Below are 24,280 nucleotides of genomic sequence, written 5' to 3'. Positions count from 1 at the left end.
CCAATAAATTCAATTCAAAAACCTGTACCTGTTTTCAGATAGTTCTTTAAGCCAACAGGGAAAAGCTTTTTGGGAAAAATACCACTGGCATCTTATAAGTGGGAATGCCTTCAGTTTGGCTTCAAAGCAAAAGTTCTCTGCTTCACCAATAGTATAGGTGTTGTTTGTAGTTGTTGAATTTATAAATCCTTCCTCTGTTTAAAAAAAAGCAGGGTATCAATTTACTGTAATGTTTTATTATATTACCATATATTACTTTAGAATGTCTCCACATTTATTAACATTTACAAACGACATTAAATTTAACTTGCCCTTCTTTTAAGATTAGTAAGAAATATAGCATAATTAAAATATTATAACTATATACCATGCTACTTCGAGAAGATGAATTGTCCAAACCCGGATTTACTAAATTTGGTTCATGGGGCTGAATCTTCGGCTTGGTGAGGGGGGCCGGGACCCGCTCGCCGAGGTGTAAAATGACGCATGGTGACGTTGGGCGTGCGTCCCAGCGTCACGGTGCGTTATTCAGACTTATAATTCGGCAGGCATGCACCCGAGTCGGCTGCACACCCGCCAAACTGACAAAGGCCTACTAAGGCCATTTAACTGTCAATTAAAATAATTAACAGAGCTGCCCATCCAACCTTAAGGTTGGCAGGCAGGCAAAGTGCCCAGGCGGCATTCGCATTTTTCATGGAACCTCATCCACGGGTGAGGGATGAGGTTTCATGAATGATTTTAAATTTTGAAAATTTTTTTTATTGAAATGAATGCACATGTCCCAACTCATGTGACAGTTCCACATGAGGGGACATGTCCGAATACTTTTTAAAAATCTTTTTTTCAGTTTTTCACAGTCAAATTAATCTTTCTGAGGCAGCTTCGTGCCTCAGGGAGATTTCTGCGCTCTTTTGTGCGCATGCACAAAATAGCGCACTCCTGACTCAGGCAACCCCTCCCCGAACCCCCGCCTGCACAGGGAGCGTTTCCGGGTGCGCAGGGCAGGGCAGGCCTTAATTGGCTGGGCAGGCCTTATTTGGCCTGCCCACGTAAAATGGTGGCGTGGACCCAATTGGGGGCACCGATCGGGTCTGCGCCCCCCCGTTCCTGCTCCCACACCGCCCACCTGACAGGCAGAAAATTCTGCCCACGGAAATTGTTTAAATATTCCCATTCCTGATCGCTATCCAGTGCCCACTGCTGTATAGCAGTTGAGGATAGTGCTCTATTTTCTTATGTTCTAATCGAATCATGGGACATGGCAAAGCCAGAATATCAAGTTGCTTCCTCTTTATATCTGAAACAAAAACAGAATTACCTGGAAAAACTCAGCAGGTCTGGCAGCATCGGCGGAGAAGAAAAGAGTTGACGTTTCGAGTCCTCATGACCCTTCGACAGAACTGTCAACTCTTCTCTTCTCCGCCGATGCTGCCAGACCTGCTGAGTTTTTCCAGGTAATTCTGTTTTTGTTTTGGATTTCCAGCATCGGCAGTTTTTTTGTTCTTATCCTCTTTATATCTGAATCAGCTTGGATCAATGGTAGCAGTCTCACATCAATCAGAAATGTATGAGTTTAAGCACAATGCCAGTGATTGGAACACATGGTCTAGGCTAACATACCAGTGCAGAACTCAAAGAAGAGGTGTTTAATTGTTGTGGCCCATCTGCCTGATTAGGTGAAAGGAAGAGATCCCATGAAAGTATTTGAAAAAGAGCAGGCTAGGATGTCCTGTCGAATATTAATCCAGTAACCAACACGACTAAAACATATTAGTTAGTCAATTATCTCTTTACTGTTTCTGTGATCTTGCAATGTAATAATTATTTGCCTAGAAAACAACAGTGACTACATTTCAATAATTTGTTAGCCGTGAAGTACTTTGGGACATCCTTCTGACTGGAAAAACGAAATACAATTTTTTCAACCATGTTCAATTTACATAGATTATGCTCTGCCCACTTATTTTTCTGAGGGAAAGTTCCATATAAACATTCCTGATCACTAAAGGAAATCAAAGAAATAATGACGTTCCTGTGATTGAATTACCACAGATGGGGGGAGGCCAATTAAACAGCCCATTGCCGAAGCATAGCTGATGTTTTGACATAGCCTCCCGCCGGCAGACTGGAAGGGCCATCGATGGATATAGCATCCTGCTGCAAATGCCATAGGGCCACAGGCCATCCTTTTTTTTTATTCATTCAAGGGATGTGGGCTTCACTTACTAGGCCAACATTTATTATCCATCCCTAATTACTCTTGAGAAGGTGGTAGTGAGCTGCCTTCTTGAACCGCTGCAGTGGTGTAGGTACACTCACAGTGCTGTTAGGAAGAGAGTTCCAGGATCTTGACCCAGCGACAGTGAAGGAACAGCAATATATTTCCAAGTCAGGATGGTGCGTGGCTTGGAAGGGAACTTCCAGGTGGTGGTGTTCCCATCTATCTGCTGCCCTTGTTCTTTTAGATGGTAGTGGTCATGGGTTTGGAAGGAGCCTTGGTGAGTTTCTGCAGTGCATCTTGTAGATGGTACATACCGTTGCTACTGTGCGTCAGTGGTGAAGGGAGTGAGTATTTGTGGATGTGGTGCCAATCAAGTGGACTGCTTTGTCCTGGATGTTGTCAAGATTCTTGAGTGTTATGGAGCTGCACTCATCCAGGCAAGTAGGGAGTATTCCATCACTCTCCTGACTTACGCCTTGTAGATGGTGGACAGGCTTTGAGGAGTCAGGATACGAGTTCCTTGCGGCAAGATCCCTAGCCTTTGACATTGTCTTGTAGCCATAGTATTTATAGGGCTAGTCCAGTTCAGTTTCTGGTCAATGGTAACCCCTAAGATGTTGATAGTGGAGGATTTAGCGATGGTAATGCATTGAATGTCAAGGAGTGATGGTTAGATTCTCTCTTGTTGGAGATGGTCATTGTCTGGCACTTGTGTGGCGTGAATGTTACTTCCCACTTGTCAGCCCAAGCCTGAATATTGTCCAGATCTTGTTGCATTTGGACGTAAACTGCTTCAGTATTGGAGGAACCATGAATGGTGCTGAACATTGCGCAATCATCAGCAAACATCCCCACTTCTGACCTTATGATGGAGGGAAGATCATTGATGAAGCAGCTGAAGATGGTTGGACTGAAGTCACTGCCCTGGAGCTGAGATGACTGAACTCCAACAACCACAACCATCTTCCTTTGTACTAGGTATGGCTCCTACCAGCAGAGAGTTTTCTCCGTGATTCTCATTGTTTCCAGTTTTGCTAGGGTTCCTTGATGTCATACTCAGTCAAATGCGGTCTTGATGTCAAGGGCAGTCATTCTCACTTCACCTCGGGAGTTCAGCTCTTTGTCCATGTTTGAACCAAGGCAATAATGAGGTCAGGAGCTGAGTGACCCTGGTGGAACCCAAACTGAGCGTCAGTGAGCAGGTTATTGCTAAGCAGGTTTCACTTGATAGCACTGTTAATGACCCCTTCCATTACTTTACTGATGATGGAGAGTAGACTGATGGGGCAGTAATTGGCCGGGTTGGATTTGTCCTGCTTTCTGTGTACAGGATATACCTGGACAATTTTCCACATAGCTGGGTAGATTTCAGTGTTGTAGCTGTACTGGAACAGTTTGGCTAGGGACACATCAAGTTCTGGAGTACATGTTTTCAGTACTATTGCCAGAATATTGTCATGACCCATAGCCTTGCAGTAGCCAGTGCCTTCACATGATATTACATGAAGTGAATCGAATTGATTGAAGACTGGCATCTATGATGCTGGGGACCTCTGGAGGTGGCTGAGATGGAATTGATTGAAGACTGGCATCTATGATGCTGGGGACCTCTGGAGGTGGCTGAGATGGATCGTCTGCTCAGCATTTCTGGCTGAAGATTGTAGCAAGTGCTTCAGCCTTATCTTTCGTACTGACGTGCTGGGCTCCCACATCATTTTGGATGGAGATATTTGTGGAGCCTCCTCCTCCAGTGAGTTGTTTAATTGTTCATCACCATTAATGACTGAATGTCGCAGGACTGCAGAGCTTAGATCTGATCTGTTGGTTGTGAAATCGCTTAGCTCTGTCTATAACTTGCTGCATGTGCTGTTTGGCACATAAGTAGTGCTGTGTTGTAGCTTCACAAGTTGACACCTCATTTTTAGGTATGCCTGGTGTTGCTCCTGGCATGCCCTCCTGCACTCTTCATTGAACCAAGGTTGATCCCCTGGCGTGGTAGTGATGGTAGAGTGGGGGAGTACAATTCTGCTGCTGCTGATGGCTCACAGAGCCTCATGGTTGCCCAATCTTGATTTTCTAGATCTGTTTGAAATCTATCCCATTTAGCACGGTGGTAGCGTCACACAACACAATGGAAGGTATCCTCAAGTGAAGACGGGACTTTGTCTCCACAAGGACTGTGTGGTGATCACTCCTACCAATACTGTCATGGACAGATGCATCTGTGGAAGGCAGGTTGGTGAGGATGAGGACAAGTATGGTTTTCCCTGTCGTTAGTTCCCTCACCACCTGCCGCTGACTAGCAGCTGAGTCCTTTAGGACTCATCCAGCTCGGTCTGTGGTGGTGCTACCAAGCCACTCTTGGCGATGGACATTGAAGTCCCCCACCCAGAGTACATTCTGTGCCCTTGCCACTCTCAGTGCTTCCTCCAAGTGGTGTTCAACACGGAGGAGACTGATTCATCAGCTGAGGGGCTGCTGTACGTGGTAACCAGCAGGAAATTTCCTTGCCTGTATTTGGCCGATACCATGAGACTTCATAGGGCCTGGAGTTGATGTTGAGGACTCCCAGGGCAGCTCCCTCCTGACTGTATAACACTGTGCGGCCACCCTTGCTGGGTCCGTCCTGCCGGTGGGACAGGGCATACGCAGGGATGGTGATGGTGGATTCTGGGCCATTATCTGTAAGATATGATTCCGTGAGGATGACTATGTCAGGCTGTTGCTTGACTCGTCTGTGAGACAGCTCTCCCAATTTTGGCACAAGTCCCCAGATGTTAGTGAGGAAGCATTTGCAGGGTCGACAGGGCTGAGTTTGCAGTTGTCGTTTCCTGTGTCTATGTCAATGAGACTTTAAGACTTTTTAGTGGTTTGATACAACTGAATGGCTTGCTCGGCCATTTCAGAGGGTGTTTAAGAGTCAACCACATTGCTGTGGGTCAGGAGTCACATGTAGGCACAGGTAAGGATGGCAGATTTCCTTCCCTAAAGGACATTAGTGAAATAGATGGTTTTTTATGACAATCGTTTCATGGCCATCATTAAACTTTTAATTCCAGGTTTTAACTGAATTCAGATTTCACCATCTGTCGTGGTGGGATCTGTCACCTGAGCGGGGACATGTTATAAATGAAATTTTAAAATGTTTATTTTACTTTTATTTCCTAAAAAATGCAAGGCTGGAAACCATAAGGCTGGATGGGCAACGAGAAATTTGTTTCAATTACCTTTTTAATGGCCTTAATAGGCCTTTTAAGTGTTGGCGGGCGGCTGCAGACTCTGGCCGCGCCCGCCAACTGAAGTATCGCGTGAGTGCGTGATAATGTTGAGATGCTCGCCTGACATCATCACGTGTCATTCTACGCTTGGTTGGGTCGGGCGCACACCCGCCTGACCAGCTAAAAATTCTCCCCCAGAACTTAATTCACGCCCCATTTTTGCAGGCTACAAAAACCTGTATGAAGGTGTGGTTTATATGCAAGGGAATGTCAATTAGGTGCAATGCCTTTATTTCAAAAACTGGAAAATACCAAGTGTGCAAGGCAAGAATTGAAAATATGACTTCTACACATCTTCGATCCATTGTTCAGTTAGGAAGATTAGGCAGGTACACATTTAATTTTTAATTTGCATCAAACACATTGGAAAATTCATCTTTATAACCCTAATGAATGGAATGTTCAACTGTGAAGCATAAACTTACCAAGGACTGTTAATTTAACTGTCTTGTTTGAATGGCATGTGGAAGCACATGTATATGATCCACTGTCGTCCAAACGTACTGAACTAATAAACAGGAATGTGATCCTTGTAAACCTGTTTCGATCAGTGCTTGATTCTTCAACTTGCAGGACCTGTATCATTGTTGAAACAACAAGAACTATGCTGAAGCTGATTAAGTAAAACTTAATTATGCACTTAGGTAATAGGCAATCTCAAGTCAATGCCATACCTTTGTGGTATTTCCTATCTTTCTGTTTTTAGTCCAGCCTATTCTGAATTTGTACGTTTCATGTGAAGCAACACATCTGATCAGAAATGGATCACCAACTTTCAGGAAAACATTCATGACTGAGCTTTCTTTGTCTGATTTGATATTAAGATCTACAAAAGGGAAAAAATATATTATAAAATGACATGTGTTTAATTGAAATAGACTACACCAAATAAATGAACTAATTTCAGCTTCAACCAGGGAATTTTTTTTCTGATTAATTTTAAGATAGAAACGTTTGGATTGTAGCACATAAAATTTCAACTATCCTTTGTGTTGGAAGTGTGGATGTCCATAAGATCAGCCCTTATGCAGTTGTTAGTAGATATTTTAACTGGTGATTACAGTTCTATCAGTATGAATTTGTAGGAGGCAGGTACTGCTGACCCTGATGAGAGTAGCTGTACTGCTGAGGAGTAACATGCTTGAAGTCTCACAAAGGACAGCTGAGGTGATCTCAAGAAGGGAAACAGCGGTGTCCTTTGAGAGAAGTGGGGGCCGTCTCAGCGAAGAGAAGTGGTGGCAGAATTTGCAGAACCGCAAAGCTGATTTCATTGAGGGAACTTATTGTGAGAAGGAAGTGGTGGGAAAGCCATAGGTGGTACGGGGAAAGATATATACAAGATGAACATGAACCCTATCTAATTGTAATGAGTTCATTTGGATACTTTAAAGTAATTGCTAGCTGAATAGTAGTGTAACTATTTGAACAAAGGTATAGAAAGTTATAAGTTATACATCATACTAAATTGTCCTTACAAGATGGTAATTCTCTTCTATGTCCAGAAAATCCAGAACTCACCAAGCCTTCTTGGATAACATCCTCAAAACCAACGACCTCTCCCATCTAGAAGGACAAGGGCAGCAGACAGATGGGAACACCACCACCTGGAATTTCCCCTCCATCCTGACTTGGAACTATATCACCATTCCTTCACTGTCACTGGGTCAAAATCCTGGAACTCCCTTCCTAATAGCACTGTGGGTGTATCTACATCACATGGATTGCAGCGGTTCAAGAAGATAGCTTGCCACCACCTTCTCAAGGGCAATTAGGGATGGGCAATAAATGCTGACCTAACCAGCGATGCCCACATCCCATGAATGAATAAAAAAAATAATTTTGAGGATAAATATCTGTGTGTGGGAAAATGTTATGTTGATTCACTAACAATGCGACCTGCATTCATTTGTTTATAATTCAATGTTGATTTGATATTTTTTTAAATGAGCATTGGGTAAAATAAAGGGCCCCATATTTGAAATGAACTCTTCCAAATCTACTTATCTTTTCAGTATTACCATGTGATATGGCATGTTACAGCACAACTGCTTCTTTGCTTTTAATGTCATATTCCTAGAAATATAAGGCTTTGTTCATATCAAAAGTGAAAAGGGATTTCTTTTTCTTTTTAAGTACTGGTTTGTTCACCTGTGTTTTGAGAGTGGTGGACTTAAGGGAGAAAAGATTCTCTAAGTACTATTTGTAGTGAAACCATGGATTTCCCCTGTGGGCTTCTGAACCCTGTTTTCAGGCTGTAATGTATGCCAGAAGTCTGCACTCTGTGGGAAACAGTCATCTGTGATTTTCCGTGGGGAGGCCAATTAATGGGCAGAGTCGTAACCACAAAAGGAGTCACTCTGTCTCTGGAAAATCTAACAGATTCCATCTGAGATTGATTACCTTGGCCCTAGTAAGGTTTGGGGCCTTTGGAAGGCTTCACAGGGACTGTTGGGCCCAGATTTGTGCTACAGTGGAGGGGCTCTCCATTATGGCAAAAGTCCCAGAAATGGCTGAAAATTCCAAATCCTGCATCTGAATACAGCACTTCCTTTTTTTGTGGGAGCAGGACTGGAATCAGGCCAGGATTCGAGCATGCATGGTTTATAAAGGCATCTGGCCATTTAACTCACCAACTGCTCCATTGGAGTGGGATTTTGGTAGGCCAAGAGTATGAAACTCTAAGTGTGCAGATTAGACCAGGTAAGGGGAGGTTTAAACTTGGTGGGTTCATTTAGAGAGATAAGGTACCCTTTAGGATCGTTAAGGGTAAACATGATTGTGCGTAAAAAGTGCATAAACTCATTGGAACTGTCAAGCTGTCAAAGAACAATCAAAGAATTGTCAAGCTGTCAAAGAACTGTCAAAGCTGTCAAACTGTCAAACCTTTCAAAGCTGTCAAACTGTCAAAGAATTAGTTGTTCGGTAGTACAAAACTTGAGCATTGCTGAAAAAAGCTTTTTCTCTTGCACTCATCAGGACACTTCACAAAAATATCAATATAAGGGGAAGACAACAATTTATGCTGTATGTGAAGAGAGTGCTGATTGATTGGCAAGTGGACACTGTTTGGTAGAGGCATTGCCATGGAGAATGCACCAGTGATGGTGACTGACAGTTAACTGTCAAGCATTGCTCGAAGTTTAAACCTGGCAGCTTGACCCTGATTGGTTAAGGCATTGCCCTGAGGAATGAGTCAGTGAATGGCTGTCACTTATTTTGTTTAGCTGAAACAGGTGCAATGTGCGTACATATTCTTTCTGTCTGCAAAGAACAGGGCCCTATGTATTAATATAAGTAGCTTCCAGAACACGCTAATGTGCCCAAATGACAATCTTAAATTGGCTGTCAATGTAATTCTTAGCAAGCTGAGGATTATTTAGCAAAAGTTGCCTAACCATGGAATTATATCTAATATTGCACACTGTGTTTTGAGTTTTACAAGCACAGGCTGGTTGGGTATGGCCTGTACCTTGCCCGTTACGAACAGTAGCTGGGACTTGCTGTTTGATACAATCCATCAGTCTTCGGGATGTATGGCCGACATACCTAGCATCACCTGATACTGAAATTCATATTCCAGCATTATTCATCTGTGTGAAAGGCAGAACGTCTTTTTGGCTTGACGGCAGCATCCTGTTAGTGACAAACACCACGAGTGTTGCTACTGCATAGTAGCAGCGTGAAACAGCTCACTTCACCTGTTTCTCAAATTTTTGAGATACCTTCAAGGGTAATCTGAGGTAGACTGGGCACTTTTCAGGGCTGAAAGTGACGGCCTTAGGCCCGTTCATGAATTTGTGTGATATACAGCGCAAAATGATCTGATCAGGGTAGGAGGTTAGGTGCAATTCCATTGAAGACACGTTTCTCATGGAACTGAACAAAAATGTTCCTAGAGGGGATCCCATAGCAGCACCATCTATTTAGGCATACATGGTGTCATTAAAACTGGACTCAACTGCACAAGATTCTGAGTTCATAAGTTCAATGAATACTGATTCACGCAATGGTCGTGGGTCTGGATCGCCATGATATAGTGCTGCAGCGCAAGTATCTATGGCTTCCTTAAGTATAACATTGATGAATAGACCAGCAATGTCAAATGAGCACATGGACAGAGCATTGTTATCGATATGCAAGTCCTGTATGGACTCCGCAAATGTGAAGGAATCCTTCAACGTGTATCTGGAAAACTTGGTCAAAATTGGTTATAACAATTCGCCCAACCAATTGGCCAATTCATGTTGTGCAGAACCAGTCATAGATAAGATAGGGCATTAAGGGACATAACTTTTGTGTGTCTTGAGCAGCCCATACAGATGCGATCGTAGCGAACCGCAAGGACGAACCCTGTCATATATATCACACTGTAGCTCATTGCTCTTACACAAGTCCAGCAAGTATTTTTTTAGCTTACTTTTGAGCAAAGCTGTCTGATCATCTTGAGTGGCAGGTCCAATGGACTCGAATTTGGACCTGTCATTAATAATGGCGTGAATTTTGTTGATATAGTCATGCTTGTTAAGGTTGACTATTCCCATCCCTTTGTCAGGTTTACTGATGTGTATGTCCCAGTTGGTCTTAAGGCCTCACACCACTGTTAGATATCCACGTTGCATGTGAAAGGCTGTTCGTAATCTTGCAATATATGTGCGTTAGACCAGCTTGGCACGCTTTCAAGGATTCAGCATCTTCAGTGGACACTAGTTTGTAGCGCGATAGTTGGGAGTAGAGGAGTTCGAACTCAGCAAATACCTCTTTCCATTTGATGTGGGATGAAGGCACACCAAAACTGAAACTATGTGCAAGAACAAAGTCCTCGCTTTCTGAGAGTACATGATCAGACAGCATGTCCCAGTCGCTGTTCGAGTCAACCAATCAGTACTCTCTTCACATACAATATAAATTGTTGTCTTCCCCCTATATTGGTATTCGTGCAAAATGGCCTGATAAATGCCAGACAAAAAGCTTCGACATGTCTCTTTTCTCAGCAATGTCAAGGCACTGTCAAACCTGTCAAAGCTGTCAAGGAATTGTCAAAGGATACTAGGTGAGGTGGCACGGAAGGGGTAAGAGCAAAGGGTGGTGGGTAGGGGGCATGGATTGGCATGCACTGACACTAAGTTGGCATAGGTTCTATAAAGGGCCATGGAGATGTGGGGGGAATAGGGGATATGAGGGGCCATGGGGGTAGATGGGAGGCACAAGGTGGCATAAGTTAGCATGCATGAGGTATGGAGAATGTGTGGGGATAGGAGGGGTGAGTTGGACAGCTGTTTTTTGTTTTGATTGATTTTCAAATAACTTAGAAAAAGTGCCAGAGCACAGAGACAGGCCTTCCATCCAGGCCGCCTCTGCACTTGTTCAGGGGGTTGTGGGCCCCACTCCTAATCCAGTCCGCCCCACATCCTTGGAATGAAAATCCCAACTGTGGCTGGCCATTTTTAAAAGTTGGGTTTGCAGAGCTGGGGATTCTCCTGCCTCTGCACATCCGACCTGAGAGCAAAAATCTGGGCCTTAGCAGGTATGAATTCTAATTAGGCATTTTAATTGCATAAAGGGTGGAATTTTCAGGATATCACAGGAAGTTATCCAGACAAACTCCATGATGCAGAGGTGGGGGCAAAAGGTTTGTCCATATCCTTCTCTCCTCACCCCTGTCAGAATGTAAAAGGCCAGAGTATACGGGATGGAATTCCAGCATGACTGGATTCCATTCCAACTTCCAAGTCCATCCATGGCGGAAATCAAGCTTTCTGACATCTCCATAGAAAGAATATTAGGGACACAGTGTGTAGTACCCAGAATATCAAAAAAAACAGAAAGCAAGAGATAGTTCATTACAAGTCTATCACGTTTTATGATATTATCTGAATTCCTGCATGGAATTACCATTTAAATCACTCGCTAATATCTGTTACTGACTGCTTTTGAGTTAAGAACATAGAAACATAGGAACATAGCATATAGGAGCAGTAGTAGGCCATTCGGCTCCGCGAGCCTCCTCTGCCATTCAACTAGATAATGGGTAATCTTCTAGCTTAATGCCATTTCCCCCCATTATCCCCATATCCCTTGATATCTACATAATCTAGAGTTATAATTACCTTGAGTGTAAAGACTTGAACACTCTGATCCAAGGGTATTACTTGCACAGCAACATACATTACAATGAGGGCATTTTATTTCAGTGAGCTTTCTTGTCTTTTCAAAGGTTTCAGTGAATTCAGCATGACCCATAGAGCTGTAATCTCAAAATATATTGTTATTGCAGCAAACTATCAAATTCTTCCAAGTTTTATTGCAACATTTTATAAAATATATAAGACTAGAAAAATGTCAAATTGTTACAATAATGTTGCAGCATTTTGCCCTTAAAAATTTCCCTCAATACTTTATTGCGCAGCGAGGTTTCTAGAACTATTTTCCACCTACCCATGGCAATAATGTGCCTTTTGAATCATGTGATGAAGTTTTTCTGTCTGCCCCTGACAGCTAACATGTTTTAGCTTCTGTAAGGAGAGGTCCATTCAATTGGGAGGAATGAAAAGGAATGTGTAGCGATAGGGAATGTATATACTCAGGAGAATAGATACTGGGGAGAATTTTCTCCCCGTCGGGGGTGGTGGGGGGGTGGGGGGTGGGGGGGTTCGCTGAGCAGGCGTGGGCACAGGCGCTGCCATTTTACGTGGGTGGGCCAATTAAGAGATCAAATGGAAGTAACAATAACTGAATCCATGAAAGTGGAAAGCATACCTGTTACAATTAGATACCCAACGGAGCACAGGAGCAGGGTAACTTTCTGCTGTGCATTCTAACGTGCCTATATTTTCCCTTTTCTTCAGAGTCAGCTTTGGTTTCCTGGGTTTTGCTGCCGAATGGAATTACCGAATATTATTGGAAGAATTCACTTGAGTAACAGAAACATGTAACACTTAACAACTCACATTAATGAAGTAAGCCTGCAGTTACCACTAATAATAGTTTGTGAGAGTGCCTAGTTCACTCAAATTCAAAATAAATTTAATCTCAGCAGTTTAAAGGGTTTCTTGTTCTTCCCCACGTTAATAGTTCTTAATAATCTTAGATAGTTCTACTTCCAAGTTTTCTGGAATCTAATTATGTTGAAAGCCTTATGTCAAACTTGGTTTGCTCACTTTAAAGATGAAAGAACTTGCATCTATGTAAAACCATTCATGTCCTCAGGATGTATCAATGCTAATGGCATAACTATTGTTAGGTAGGCAAATGCCACAATCAATTTGCCACAAATAGCAAATTATATAAATGGCCAGTAAATCTGTTTTTGGTGATGTTGATTGATGGATATGTGTTGTCAAGGGCACAAGGAGAACTCACTGCTCTTGTTTAGATAATGACATATTACCTTTTATCTGAACAAGCACATTAAGCTTCAGTTTAATATCTCATCCAAAGACAGCACCTCTGAAAATGCAGCACCCCTTCAGTATTGCACTGAAGTGTCAGCTTAGTTTACAAGTTCGAGCTAGAGTGCAATTTCAACCCACGACCTCTTTGTACAGATATGTTAGTGTGTGTACCAGTTTGATGATATATTCTCTTCAATAATGTACCTTCACATCCGGAAACAATCTGAGAAGTGGAACACTGTAGATGTGGGTATGTGAATGAACAGAAGCCAATAGTTTCTCATGTACTGAAAGTTATTTTATATTTTCATTACTTGCCTCTAACAAAAATTGGAAAGCTAATTGTATGGTTAGTGTTTCCACTTTCAACGATGAGGGTGTATATTCCAGCATGTCTTTCTCTGATCCGAGAAATTGTGGAAGTAATGACTTGACTGTAAAAATGAATAAGAATCAAGTTATCAAGAAAGAATAAGAGCATTTCATATTCATAATGTAAGTTGTGAACTTGTTCCTTATTGCTGCATTATTATTCTTTAAGGTACTTCCATTCATCTCATTGGACATAAGGTAAATTCAGAAAATGCGTGACATTGGATTGAAAAAGCACAATAAGCAGTACAATTGTAAATGTGGTTGACCAAGCTCGTTTACCCTTCATACTTCACGAAGGGAAGTAAAGGAACCACATACCAAATGAATATGAACCACCAAAAATGGCAAGATAAGAAGAACTAGAAGGCAATAATATTATTATTGAAGGTAAATCAAATTGAGCTTAATCATCATGGTAACTAGAAATTAGATTATTACGTGTGAGTTGAGATATACTACAAGCAAAAAAATACTGTAGCCTTTCCAAGCTACACAAGTTTGCACAAGATAAATCCTTGCAGTTTTAGAGGATCATTTTATATGCTATTGCATTTTTTCATTAAATTTTATTGATTTTAGAGCAATTGGAAAATTTCTGTCAAATTTCTGTCAAGTATTTGAATTACTTGTTACTTAGCAGAATGAGCACATGTACCAAAGATTCAGTCCAAGTAATTTTTCACTTTTGCACTCCTGTCACAGAGCATTGTATACTTGGACCATATGTCTGAATATTGGGCTCAGAGGTTTCAATTGAAATTAAAGGGTGGAAAATTGGAATTGTTGCTAAGTAAGTGCTTTATCCTCTGACTAATATGTTGATTCGCGTTCTTAAGGGGAAGGGCTGGTTTGCACTGGGAGCTCAATAATGGGAAATTAGCCTAAAGAAACAAAATATCTGGCCAAATGAGATATTGTAGTTACTAAGAAAACCTTCTGATGCTGTTTTCAATATACAATCTCATGTATTTTTAATTAACCAGCTAGTGTATCTAGCAGATATGCCCTTTCATGTCTATAAAATCCAATATATTGTAAAGACCACTGATTTATTGTGACAGAGTGTCTCTAGTTGTGTTTTCTTTTCTTTATTTATATCATAGAATATTGTAGGCATGTTAGAGTTAACATGAAGCTTGAATTCTATTATTTAATGTATATTTACATGGAAACTAAATTGGTGGTTTCGATTATTATTAAAAGTTTGTTTAAATATGTAAATCTAGAGATACAGAGGAAAATTTTAGGGAATGTGTACCTGATTGCAGGTAGGTAAGAGGTAATAAGATTAATGAGTTGTGGGGAGGCTGTGTGATTTGACATTGTTCCAAGGATTGTTTTAGAATTGGGTGCAGGAGTAATCAGGAAGGTAGGTGCAAAGATCTGTAAAAATCAAGTAGAAAGATATGAGATGTATGAGCATTGGGAAGGGCAGTCATGATATTTGCCTGGCATTAACGTGGGTGGTAACAGCTCCAAAATGAGATTGGAAGACTCATTACCCTCTGACACCAGATGGCTCCATTTTGAAATCTACCAGCAGGTGTCCAAAGTGCCCACTGGTCTTTTAATATAGTAGCCAGGTATTATGATGTAAATAAGACCTTGACAGCCATGTTTGGTCATAATGTGGTTGGCGTTTGCACCTTGCAGGGCCCAATCAGTTCCTCAGGCTGAGGAGACAAGGAAACGTGCCAAAGGTGAGGGTTGAATTATTTTTCTGAGCCCCATAGCAGCAAGAGTGCTGTCTGTGGCCCACAAACATAAACTGGTCTGCTGCTCCCTGGGACTCCTCTCTCTTGAATCGTCACCAACATGATGTTGCCCACCCTGGCCTGATCTTGAGACCTCAATAAGGTGAGCTGCACAGGACACCCATGTGGCACATCATAACTCCTTGCAGTGCAATAAACACAGCAAACAACACAGTAACTGGTAACTTTTTGTCTCTTGCTTATGATTAAAAAGGCTAAGGAATTTTCTCTCCCCAAAAAGTTGAGGCTAGGCCAATTGAAAATTTCAAAACTTAAATGATAGATTTTTGTCAGTTAAGGGTTACAAAGCTAATGTTAGTAGATGGAGTTAAGAAGCACATAGGCTGTGATATAAGTGAATGGCGGAAGAGGTTTGAGGGGCTAAATGGCTTACCACTGTTCCTACGTTCTTATAACTCATGCAGCTGGATTTTATGGGGTGCCATGGTCCCAACCCCAAGCTAAAACAGTGGTGGGGAGCCGCGCAGAGAAAAAACGGCTGCCCTGCTGCTAGGTAACGGTCAACTGGCAGTTGATAGGCTGAAGGTGTCATTTCTGCCCATCCGGGACAGGAAATCCCTCTTCAGAGGGCTGTCAACCAATTGGGTAAGAGCTCAGTGGTTCCAGCAATGCCAGGCAGGAGCGGTGGCCACTGTCTGGACTACAAGCAGTCCCCATGGAGATCATCGCTGAAGTCGGACACCAAGTTGGAGTGGGGTGGGTGGGATTTTTGCTGGGGTCAGACTGGTGAGGGAGGTGAAGGGAGTGTGGGGCCAGATTTTAGAGGCCATGAGGTAGGGTAAATGTGGCAGTATGACCTGGGTCGGCTGCCTCCAATGGGCACAGGGGATCCGCAAAGGAGGTACCTACCCCACCTTGGTCGATACTAGCCTGCACAGCTAAGCTGCCGGGTTACGTGCTTGGCATGGACCTCCCCCTGCTGTGAGTAAATTGGTAACAGGGTTGGGATGGCCACTTATGGGCTTCAATAGGCCCAAGAGCTGACCGGCCATCCGGCAACTCCCTGTGAACTTTCATACAGGTTGGGGGCAGGTGTGTAGGCGGTGAGAAGGCCACGCACTGGATTTTACAAGCCCCACCCCACCTTCAAACCCACCAGCAGGGGAGTGTAAAATGCAGCCCAAGGTGCTTGTAGAACAATGACCTTTTCTCAAACACAAAAGGGCAACTTCAGTTCGGTTCACATTACAAATCAGGAATATCACTTAATGGCTTTTAATATACAGCCTAATTTGTAATAAAAAAAATAAAGAAAATTACCTGTGCATGTTGCAATAATTCACATTGCATTGAGTTCTGTTGTTCTTAAAGTTCCAGTGACAAGATATATTCCCAGAAATATTCACAATCACGTTCAGTATTATTGAGCCCAAAAGATTAATTTCCATTTTGCTGACATTAACCTGAAATTCTAAGTCATATTTTATATCAACAATGTAGAAAAGAAAAAAAAAATGACAAAATCTGGAAATCTTTTAGTTAAAATTCCATGTTAAAAAAGCATGTTTATGTCTTACAGAAACATTAATAAATAGTTTGGCATAGTAATAAAAATAAATCACTATGGATCACAAATAATTTAATTCATACCACTGGCTTCGTACATCAATAATTGTCTTCTTTCCGAAGTGTTGGTGTTCAAACAGAATTGACTTTGATTATGATTTTCATCCATGGCAAATGTCTATAAAATTAAGATCTGAAATTAAATGTCCCATATATATATTTTGTATGTACATTTATAATTGTTGTGTATAAACAAAATGATTTTGAAACACTAAATAAAGCTGAATATCTGCTCAGCAATATGATGGCCAACCAAGAACAAAAGAAGACAAGAATTTATTTAATAAATAAATGTATACTCCAATGGGGGACCCAAAGGTGCCCCGAGTTGGATGAACTTAGATGGATAGAATGGTTTTCCTAATCCTTAATATTTTCTGATGTTGAACAAATTCAATGGAATGCAATATCATTTCTTCAATCTCGCTGCATGCAGATGGTTAATGCTTATCCTGAGATCAGAAGAGCAAACAGAAATTACAGACAAGAAAAAAACACCTGTTCCTTCAGCCTTTCTAAACTCACAATGCCTGCAGCATTATGACGAGACACTTCCTTCCCCATAACACTCCTCTGCAGTCACTCAATTTCCTGGGAGAGGCAATAAAGGAAAAGAAAACTCTGGAAAATGTAATTTTGATACCCTCTGGCAAATAATGCCAGTCCAGGAGATTACATTGGAAATGCTTATGTCAACTCTTAATGCACCTACCTTCCATATGGCATGTTCTCTGCCACAGCCAAGAACCTGTCCAACTCCCTTTTGAAGGGACTCACTGCACTCTGGGAAAATAAGGATGCCTAACATTTCATCTATTACTACTTTTGTGTAGTCTAAATGCATGTTCCTGGTCCTCCCCAATCCATCAATGTTCAATAATCTATCATTCAGTATGAATTATTTTATATACTTCTGATAGGAGTTCCTCTAAGTCTACACTTCTCTAAAGTGAACAGACCCAGTTCTTTAAGCCTAGTTGAATAGCTACAATTCTCTAGCTAGAAATCTGTCTCATAGCTCTCCTGTGAATCTTTTGCAAAGTCTTCCATTACCTACCAGATGATGGGACCAAAATTGGGCTCTAGGTGCAATCTAACCAATGACCTGAATGATGAGAGACTGGTCCGCTTTGATTTATATGGAATGGTTCTATAACCATTCAATACTCTGTTTTGGCTACAGGTTCTCTGCATTGATCATGATAGTGACATGTACAATGAAACCTAGATCATTTTCTTAACCTTTCAATGAATGCTCCCATTCTGATTGATGTCCACAGATCTATACTACAAAGTACCCATTTTGAACACAAGATTAAGGTTCGCTGTCATGCCCCAATTATTTAATCACTAATTGATAATCAATCTGTCGGTTTACACATGAAGAATTGTCATTTTAGTGAGTTATACATCTATTGGCACAAAAGAATGAGTCAGCAACTTCAGGAGTGGAAAGAGAAAATATTTTTTTTTAACAGATGAAAAATAAATTGAATTGCAGACTAGAATGAACAATAACTTACCTTATTTAATATGTGTAATGATTCCAGATGATCCATATTGGTAAGATAGATCAAAACATATTCCATTTGAGAAGATCCTTTGTTTACTGTTTGTTCAGAAACCACAGGGAGTGCAGCATTTGTGACTGTTGAAAATAAAAATTGCTCTTTAGTATGCTCCCCTCACACATATTCAATTGAAGATTTCTGTGATCACAACTGTACAGAATAGTAGCTACATTTTTAAACTCAATTTTGGGATCTTTCTTCTGTTAACCAGCTAGCAAAGCCCATAAATGATATGCTGGGGAGGTCCCACAATTTGAAAATGACAAATTGAACATCATAGGGTGAATATTCCTTTCCTTCACTTCCTGTAGAATGCACAGAAAGTGCATGAGCCATTATGGGGCTGAAGCTAGAAGATAAAATTTTGATAAGTCTAGAATTTTCCCACATAGGAGCAGAGGAACTAAGTCTAAGTAAATAAGTCCTGGATTTTCAGAAACCATAGCCAAAAATGAAGGTGTATTTCCCTCACTCTAGGAGACCCCAAGTATGAAGGAGGCTGAACATCAATAAATGGTAGTTCATCTGCTGACAAGAGTGGGTTAGAAGTCTGGTAGTGGGCTAGGAGATATAATTCACAAAGGTAATAAAGGATTAGCGTCTCCCACTGTTAGATCTGCACCATTGGTACTGTTTGGTTCAATGATGTCAACCAGCACCAGAACTGGGTTGTGCTTGGGGGATCCTGGTGTAGATGGTTTCCTGTTGAGAAGTCCAATTTGGAGCTGAAGTTAAGAATCCCTGAGCCACAAAGTGTTGAATGATTCCCTGCAGCTGGAGTCCCTTTGAAGATTTACTCTAGGATGGTGAGTAATGTCAATGCTGGATCCATTATTAACACAGATGTTTGGTCAATACCAAGCAAGTTTGAGTCTTAGTTAGAGTTTCAGTGGTGCTGAATATCTAATAAAAAACTGGAGGTGTACCTTAGTGGCACCATTGTCAAATATGCAGAAGGGATTTACTTTGTTTGGCAACAGCATTTCTTCATTGCAGCTAATGAAGAGATACATCATTCTTGGTTCCAGGATGTTGGGACTTAACACCTAACATCAGTGTTGTCATATTAACTACCAGAGTGGAACAGAAGGATGCTGATTTACTTATTTATGAGCCATCAAGAAGGGATTCACACCAGCAAAACAGTGAATCACCTGCAGGCACAGAAATATGCAGGTCGTTCAAAACATTATTTGTCCCTTGCTAGCAACTGCTTCTGGAAAAGTAACAGTATGAAAACATTTCCAGCTGGAATAGACAGCCACTTCCTGGCAAATGGGCAGAATTGTTTGGGCTTACAATGCATTGAGATTAATGCCCAACAACAATATAAGATGACCTTCAGTTGACCCCTCAGGAAGTTACCACACATACTCCTCTCAGTAGTATATCACTTGGTAATATACATAATAATATGTATCTATATAGGACATTAGGATAGTAAAGCAGGCTAAGGTGTCTCACAGGAGCATAATCAGCCAAAGATTTAAAGGAGGTAAGTTTTAAAGGAGAAGAGAGGAGTGGAGAAACAGGAAAATTTAAAGAAGAAATTCTAGAACTTAGGACCTGGACGTCTAAAGGGACCGCTGCCAATGGCAGGCCAAAGGAAGTCGGGAAGTTGTTGCACAGCAGCAACAACAACTTGCATGTATCAGAATCTTTCAAGCAAAAAACGTCCAAAAGTGCTTCATCAAAACGCAAGAAAATTGTATGCTGAACTACAGAAAGAGAAATTAGGAATGGTCGACCAAAGCTTGGTTAAATAGATGGGTTTTAAGGAAGATATGAGCAGAGGAGTGGGATCTTCCCGAGTTTAGAGAAGGAATTCCTGAGAGTGGAACATTGGTGGCTGAGGATATTGCCATCAATAGGGTGGCAGATGGAAATTAGGTGCACAGGAAGCTGATGTCAGAAAAATAGAATCTGGGAGGGATCCAGGAGGCTGTTACAGAGATAGGGAGGATCAAGGCCATGAAAAGATTTAAACATAAGGACAAGGATTTTAAATTAATGCATTGGAGGTTAAAAAACCTTGGTTGGTGGTTGATAGGTGAACAGGAATTCATGTAGATCAGCAGAGCTTTGGATGAGCAGGAATTTTCGAAGTTGTAGAACGGGAGTCCGGACAAGAGAGAATTGGAAAAGTCGGGTCTGGAGGTGACAAAGACATGAAGGTGCATCTCAGAATCAAATAGGCTGAGTTCAGGGTTGAGGTGTGTGACGTTATAGGGATGAAAGTCTTTCTGCTGGAGAGGATATGGGATCAGAATTCAGCTCCAAGTTAAATTGGATGCCATAGTTACAGTCTTGTTGAATCCAAGACAGCGGCTGATAAGGAGAACAGAGTGGGAGTTGAGACAGCTGTGCATGTGGAAAGCTTCAATAATGATGCCTTTGAACTTTCCAATATTTAATGAGAGGAAGTTAACCCATACAATACTGAATGTTAGACAAGCAATATGACAGCACATAAGCAGTGGAGGGATTGAGGGAGATAATGGAGAGATGAAGATGATAGATTATGTAGATATGATCTGTAGGACTGCTGCTGTATTCTGTCTACGCAGTCACGAGATTACACATCACATCCTATCTTTTGGTGAATAATGATGGACAGCAGCTTAAGATATGCTTCCTTAAAGGTACATGTACATCACATCTTTTTTTCAGAATTAAAATTTTATCCTTAAAGAAGGAGGCAATGGCGTAGTGGTATTTTCACAGTGCTGGTAATCCAGAGACCCAGGATAATGCTCTGGGGAGCCACATTCGAAACCCATCATGGCAGATGGTGGAATATGATTTCAATAAAAATCTGGAATTACAAGTCTGTTGAAGACCATGAAATCACTGCCGATTGTCACAAAAACCCATCTGGTTCACTAATGCCCTTTAGGGAAGAAAACCTGCCATCATTACCTGGTCTGGCCTACATGTGACTCCAGACCCACAGCAATGTGGTTGACTTATAAATGTCTTCTGAACAAGGGCAATTAGGGATGAGCAATAAATGCTGGCCTAGCCAGGGACACCCACACCCCATGAATGAATAAAAAAATCCAAAAACTATTTACATTGCATCAAAAGTAAATTATGTTGTGTTTGAAAATGTCATTATACAAATTAATGAATTTATAAGTCTCTCAAATATATTGCCGGTTTACTTATACGACCAGACTTAGTTACTGTAAACTTGGTCTGTGAGATTACCATTTGTCTTCAGAATGCTGGCTGTCATAGGGATGCTGTGTTTGGATTGTGTCTTAGACTGTATTCTACTAACAATAGGGTTACTAGGTGTTTCCGGTTGTGGTATTGATCTGATTTGGCATCTGTTTCATTGCACTGTCATGCCATTTGGTGTTCATACTTGATACATTCTCAGCTCTGGGTATATGCTGACAATTCCTGTTGGTTCCATGTGGCATTGATAGGCGTTATATTTGAACTTCTTTGTCAAATGTTTAGCTGGGATAATTTGTTGTCTGCATCTTGTCTTGAGCATTTTTCATCTTCCCCTGATTTTCAATCAGTGCATCTTGCACTCCTGGGAGTATCAAGTGATGACTGGGAAGGGTTGTCCACACTTGTCTGCCAAATAGTAATTCCACATTTGTTCCACAGTAAGATGAAGTTTGCAAGTTTGGAATCAGTATACATATTAATCTTTAGACCATGCCACATAGCCTGATGGATGATATTTACAGAGTTAAGTGGAGGGCTTCTCTTACTGTAAGCCTGGGGTTGTCATTTGTGGCCTTCGTCATTGTCTTGACAGTATCATGGATGATGACCAAGGACACATCCCTGCATGCCAGTAGGCCTGCAATCACTGTACCTGTGGTGTCCACCTGGGTGACTTGAGTCAATCGTTGTAGCAACACTTGAGTGTAATGGATCCCAAGGACGGAATCTCCGAGCTATTGTATGCGGTGAGTTTGGCAGTGGTTGTTTAAGCCATTACTTGTCCCTTCTATGGGTATATGCATTCCAGTATGAAGTGGAAGGATGTTTGCACCTTCACTGGCATCCAGTTTTGCATATAATTGGTGCTGTCCCTGCTTCTGTAGTCATATAATCTGGATGGTAGCAAAGGCTTCTGATGGTACCACTGTGCCAATACGTTCTTTGACGTTCACTGTGTTGCACGTCTGTTCACTTTGTATATCGATATTCTGGTCATCCTCTTCTTCTGACACAATAGCTTGGCTGGTCATTTTGTGGATCTTGTTTTGATGTGCCCCTGGTTGTTCGGAATGCTGTGCCCATCTAGCCTCTGGTTGTGGCTTCTCGTGGTGTCAAACCATGTGTTCTAACCTTTGTTTTCTGCATTGGTTCTTCCAGTGTCCTCTGGTGCCACATGCCTTGCATATATTGTTAAAAGCTGGGCAATTTCTGGGTGCATGTGTGAGAACTCACTGCCTGCATTGCTTACTAGGCTTGCTTGTGTTGCTTATCCTGCCAATGATGGATGAATTACACATAGCTTGTAGGCTTGTACTTGCATCCACTTTGTAGTAGTGTTTCCATATGAACATACAAATTAGGAGTAGGAGTAGGCCACTCAGCCCCTTCAGCCAGCTCTACCATTCAATAAGATCATGGCTGATTTGATTGGAATCTCCCGCCTACCTCCGATAACCTTTCACCCCACCCCCCCTCCCGCCCCCTTGCTTATCAGGAACCTATCTACCTCTGCCTTAAAAATATCCAAAGACTCTGCTTCCACTGCCTTTTGAGGAAGAGAGATCTAAAGACTCATGACCCTCTGAGAGAAAAAATTCTCATCTCTGCCTTAAATGAGCAACCCCTTATTTTTAAACAGTGACCCCCCGCCCCCAGTTCTAGATTCTCCCACAAGAGGAAAAACCCTCTCCACATCCACCATGTCAAGACCCCTCAGGGTCCCCTAAAGGTTCCAATCAAGTCACCTCTTACTCTTTTAAATTCCAGTGGATACAAACCTAGCCTGTCCAACCTTCCTCATAAGACAACCCGCCCATTCCTGGTATTAGTCTGGTAAACATTCTCTGAACTGCTTCTAATGCATTTACATCTTTCCTTAAATAAGGAGACCAATACTGTACACAGTACTTCAGGTGCGGTCTCACCAGTGCCCTGTACAACTGAAGCATAACCTTCCTACTTTTGTATTCAATTCCCCTTGCAATAATCAATAACATTCTATTAGCTTTCCTAATGACTTTCTATGCTTGCATACTAGCCTTTTGTGATTCATACACTAAGACACCCAGATCCCTCTGAATCTCAGAGCTCTGCAATCTCTCACATTTAAAGAATATGCTTCTTTTTTATTCTTCCTGCCAGAATGGACATTTTCACATTTTCCCACTTATACTCCATTTGCCATATCTTTGCCCACTCAATTAACCTATCCATGTCCCTTTGTAGCCTCCTTAAGTCCTCTTCACAACCTACCTATCTTTGTGTCATCAGCAAATTTAGCAATCATTCCTTCAATCCCTTCAAATGAGTCATTTATATAAATTGTAAGAAGTTGAGGCCCTAGCACTGATCCCTGTGGCACACCATTCATTACATCCTGCCAACCAGACTGCTTATCTGACATCCAGTATGGAATGAACAGAAATTTCCTCCAATTAAATATTAAATATTGGAAAAACTGAAGCTATCGTCTTCTGTCCCCACTCCAAACCCCATTCCCTGGCCAGCAACTCCATCCCTCTCTCTGGTAACTGTATGAAGGTGAAGCACTCTTCACAACCTTGGTGTCATATTTGACCCCAAAATGAACTTCCAAGTACATAACAAAAACAGAATTACCTGGAAAAACTCAGCAGGTCTGGCAGCATCGGCGGAGAAGAAAAGAGTTGACGTTTCGAGTCCTCATGACCCTTCGACACCAAGTACATACCTGTGTTGTTACAAAGACAACCTATTTCTACCTCTGTAACCCTACAATGCCCTGCTTCAGTTCATTTGCTGCTGTAATCCTCACTCGAGCCTTAGTTACCTCTAGACATGATAGTCCCAATGCACTCCTGGCTGGCTTGCTGTACTCCATCCTTCATAAACTTGAGGTCATCCAAAATTCTGCTGCCCTTGTCTATATTCACAC

General features: G+C 41.6%; 1 protein-coding gene across 1 annotated transcript in view; it reads right to left on the bottom strand.

Annotated features, from left to right (window-relative positions):
- Positions 1-22,397, bottom strand: part of flt3 (fms related receptor tyrosine kinase 3) — a 63,882-nt gene extending 41,485 nt beyond the window's left edge. Inside the window, exons 1-5 of the mRNA XM_041198675.1 lie at positions 22,304-22,397; positions 13,208-13,327; positions 6,177-6,328; positions 5,928-6,078; positions 29-194 (exon numbers count right to left, since the gene is read on the bottom strand). Of these exons, the coding sequence (XP_041054609.1) occupies positions 29-194; positions 5,928-6,078; positions 6,177-6,328; positions 13,208-13,327; positions 22,304-22,397 (683 nt within the window). The remainder of the gene's footprint in view (positions 1-28; positions 195-5,927; positions 6,079-6,176; positions 6,329-13,207; positions 13,328-22,303) is intronic.
- Between the last annotated feature and the right edge of the window lie 1,883 nt (positions 22,398-24,280).

This window comes from Carcharodon carcharias, chromosome 11 (genome assembly GCF_017639515.1).
Source record: "Carcharodon carcharias isolate sCarCar2 chromosome 11, sCarCar2.pri, whole genome shotgun sequence".
NCBI classification, from domain to species: domain Eukaryota; kingdom Metazoa; phylum Chordata; class Chondrichthyes; order Lamniformes; family Lamnidae; genus Carcharodon; species Carcharodon carcharias.
The sequence above is the reverse complement of the archived record's forward strand: the minus strand, read 5'-3'. Positions and strand labels throughout refer to the sequence as shown.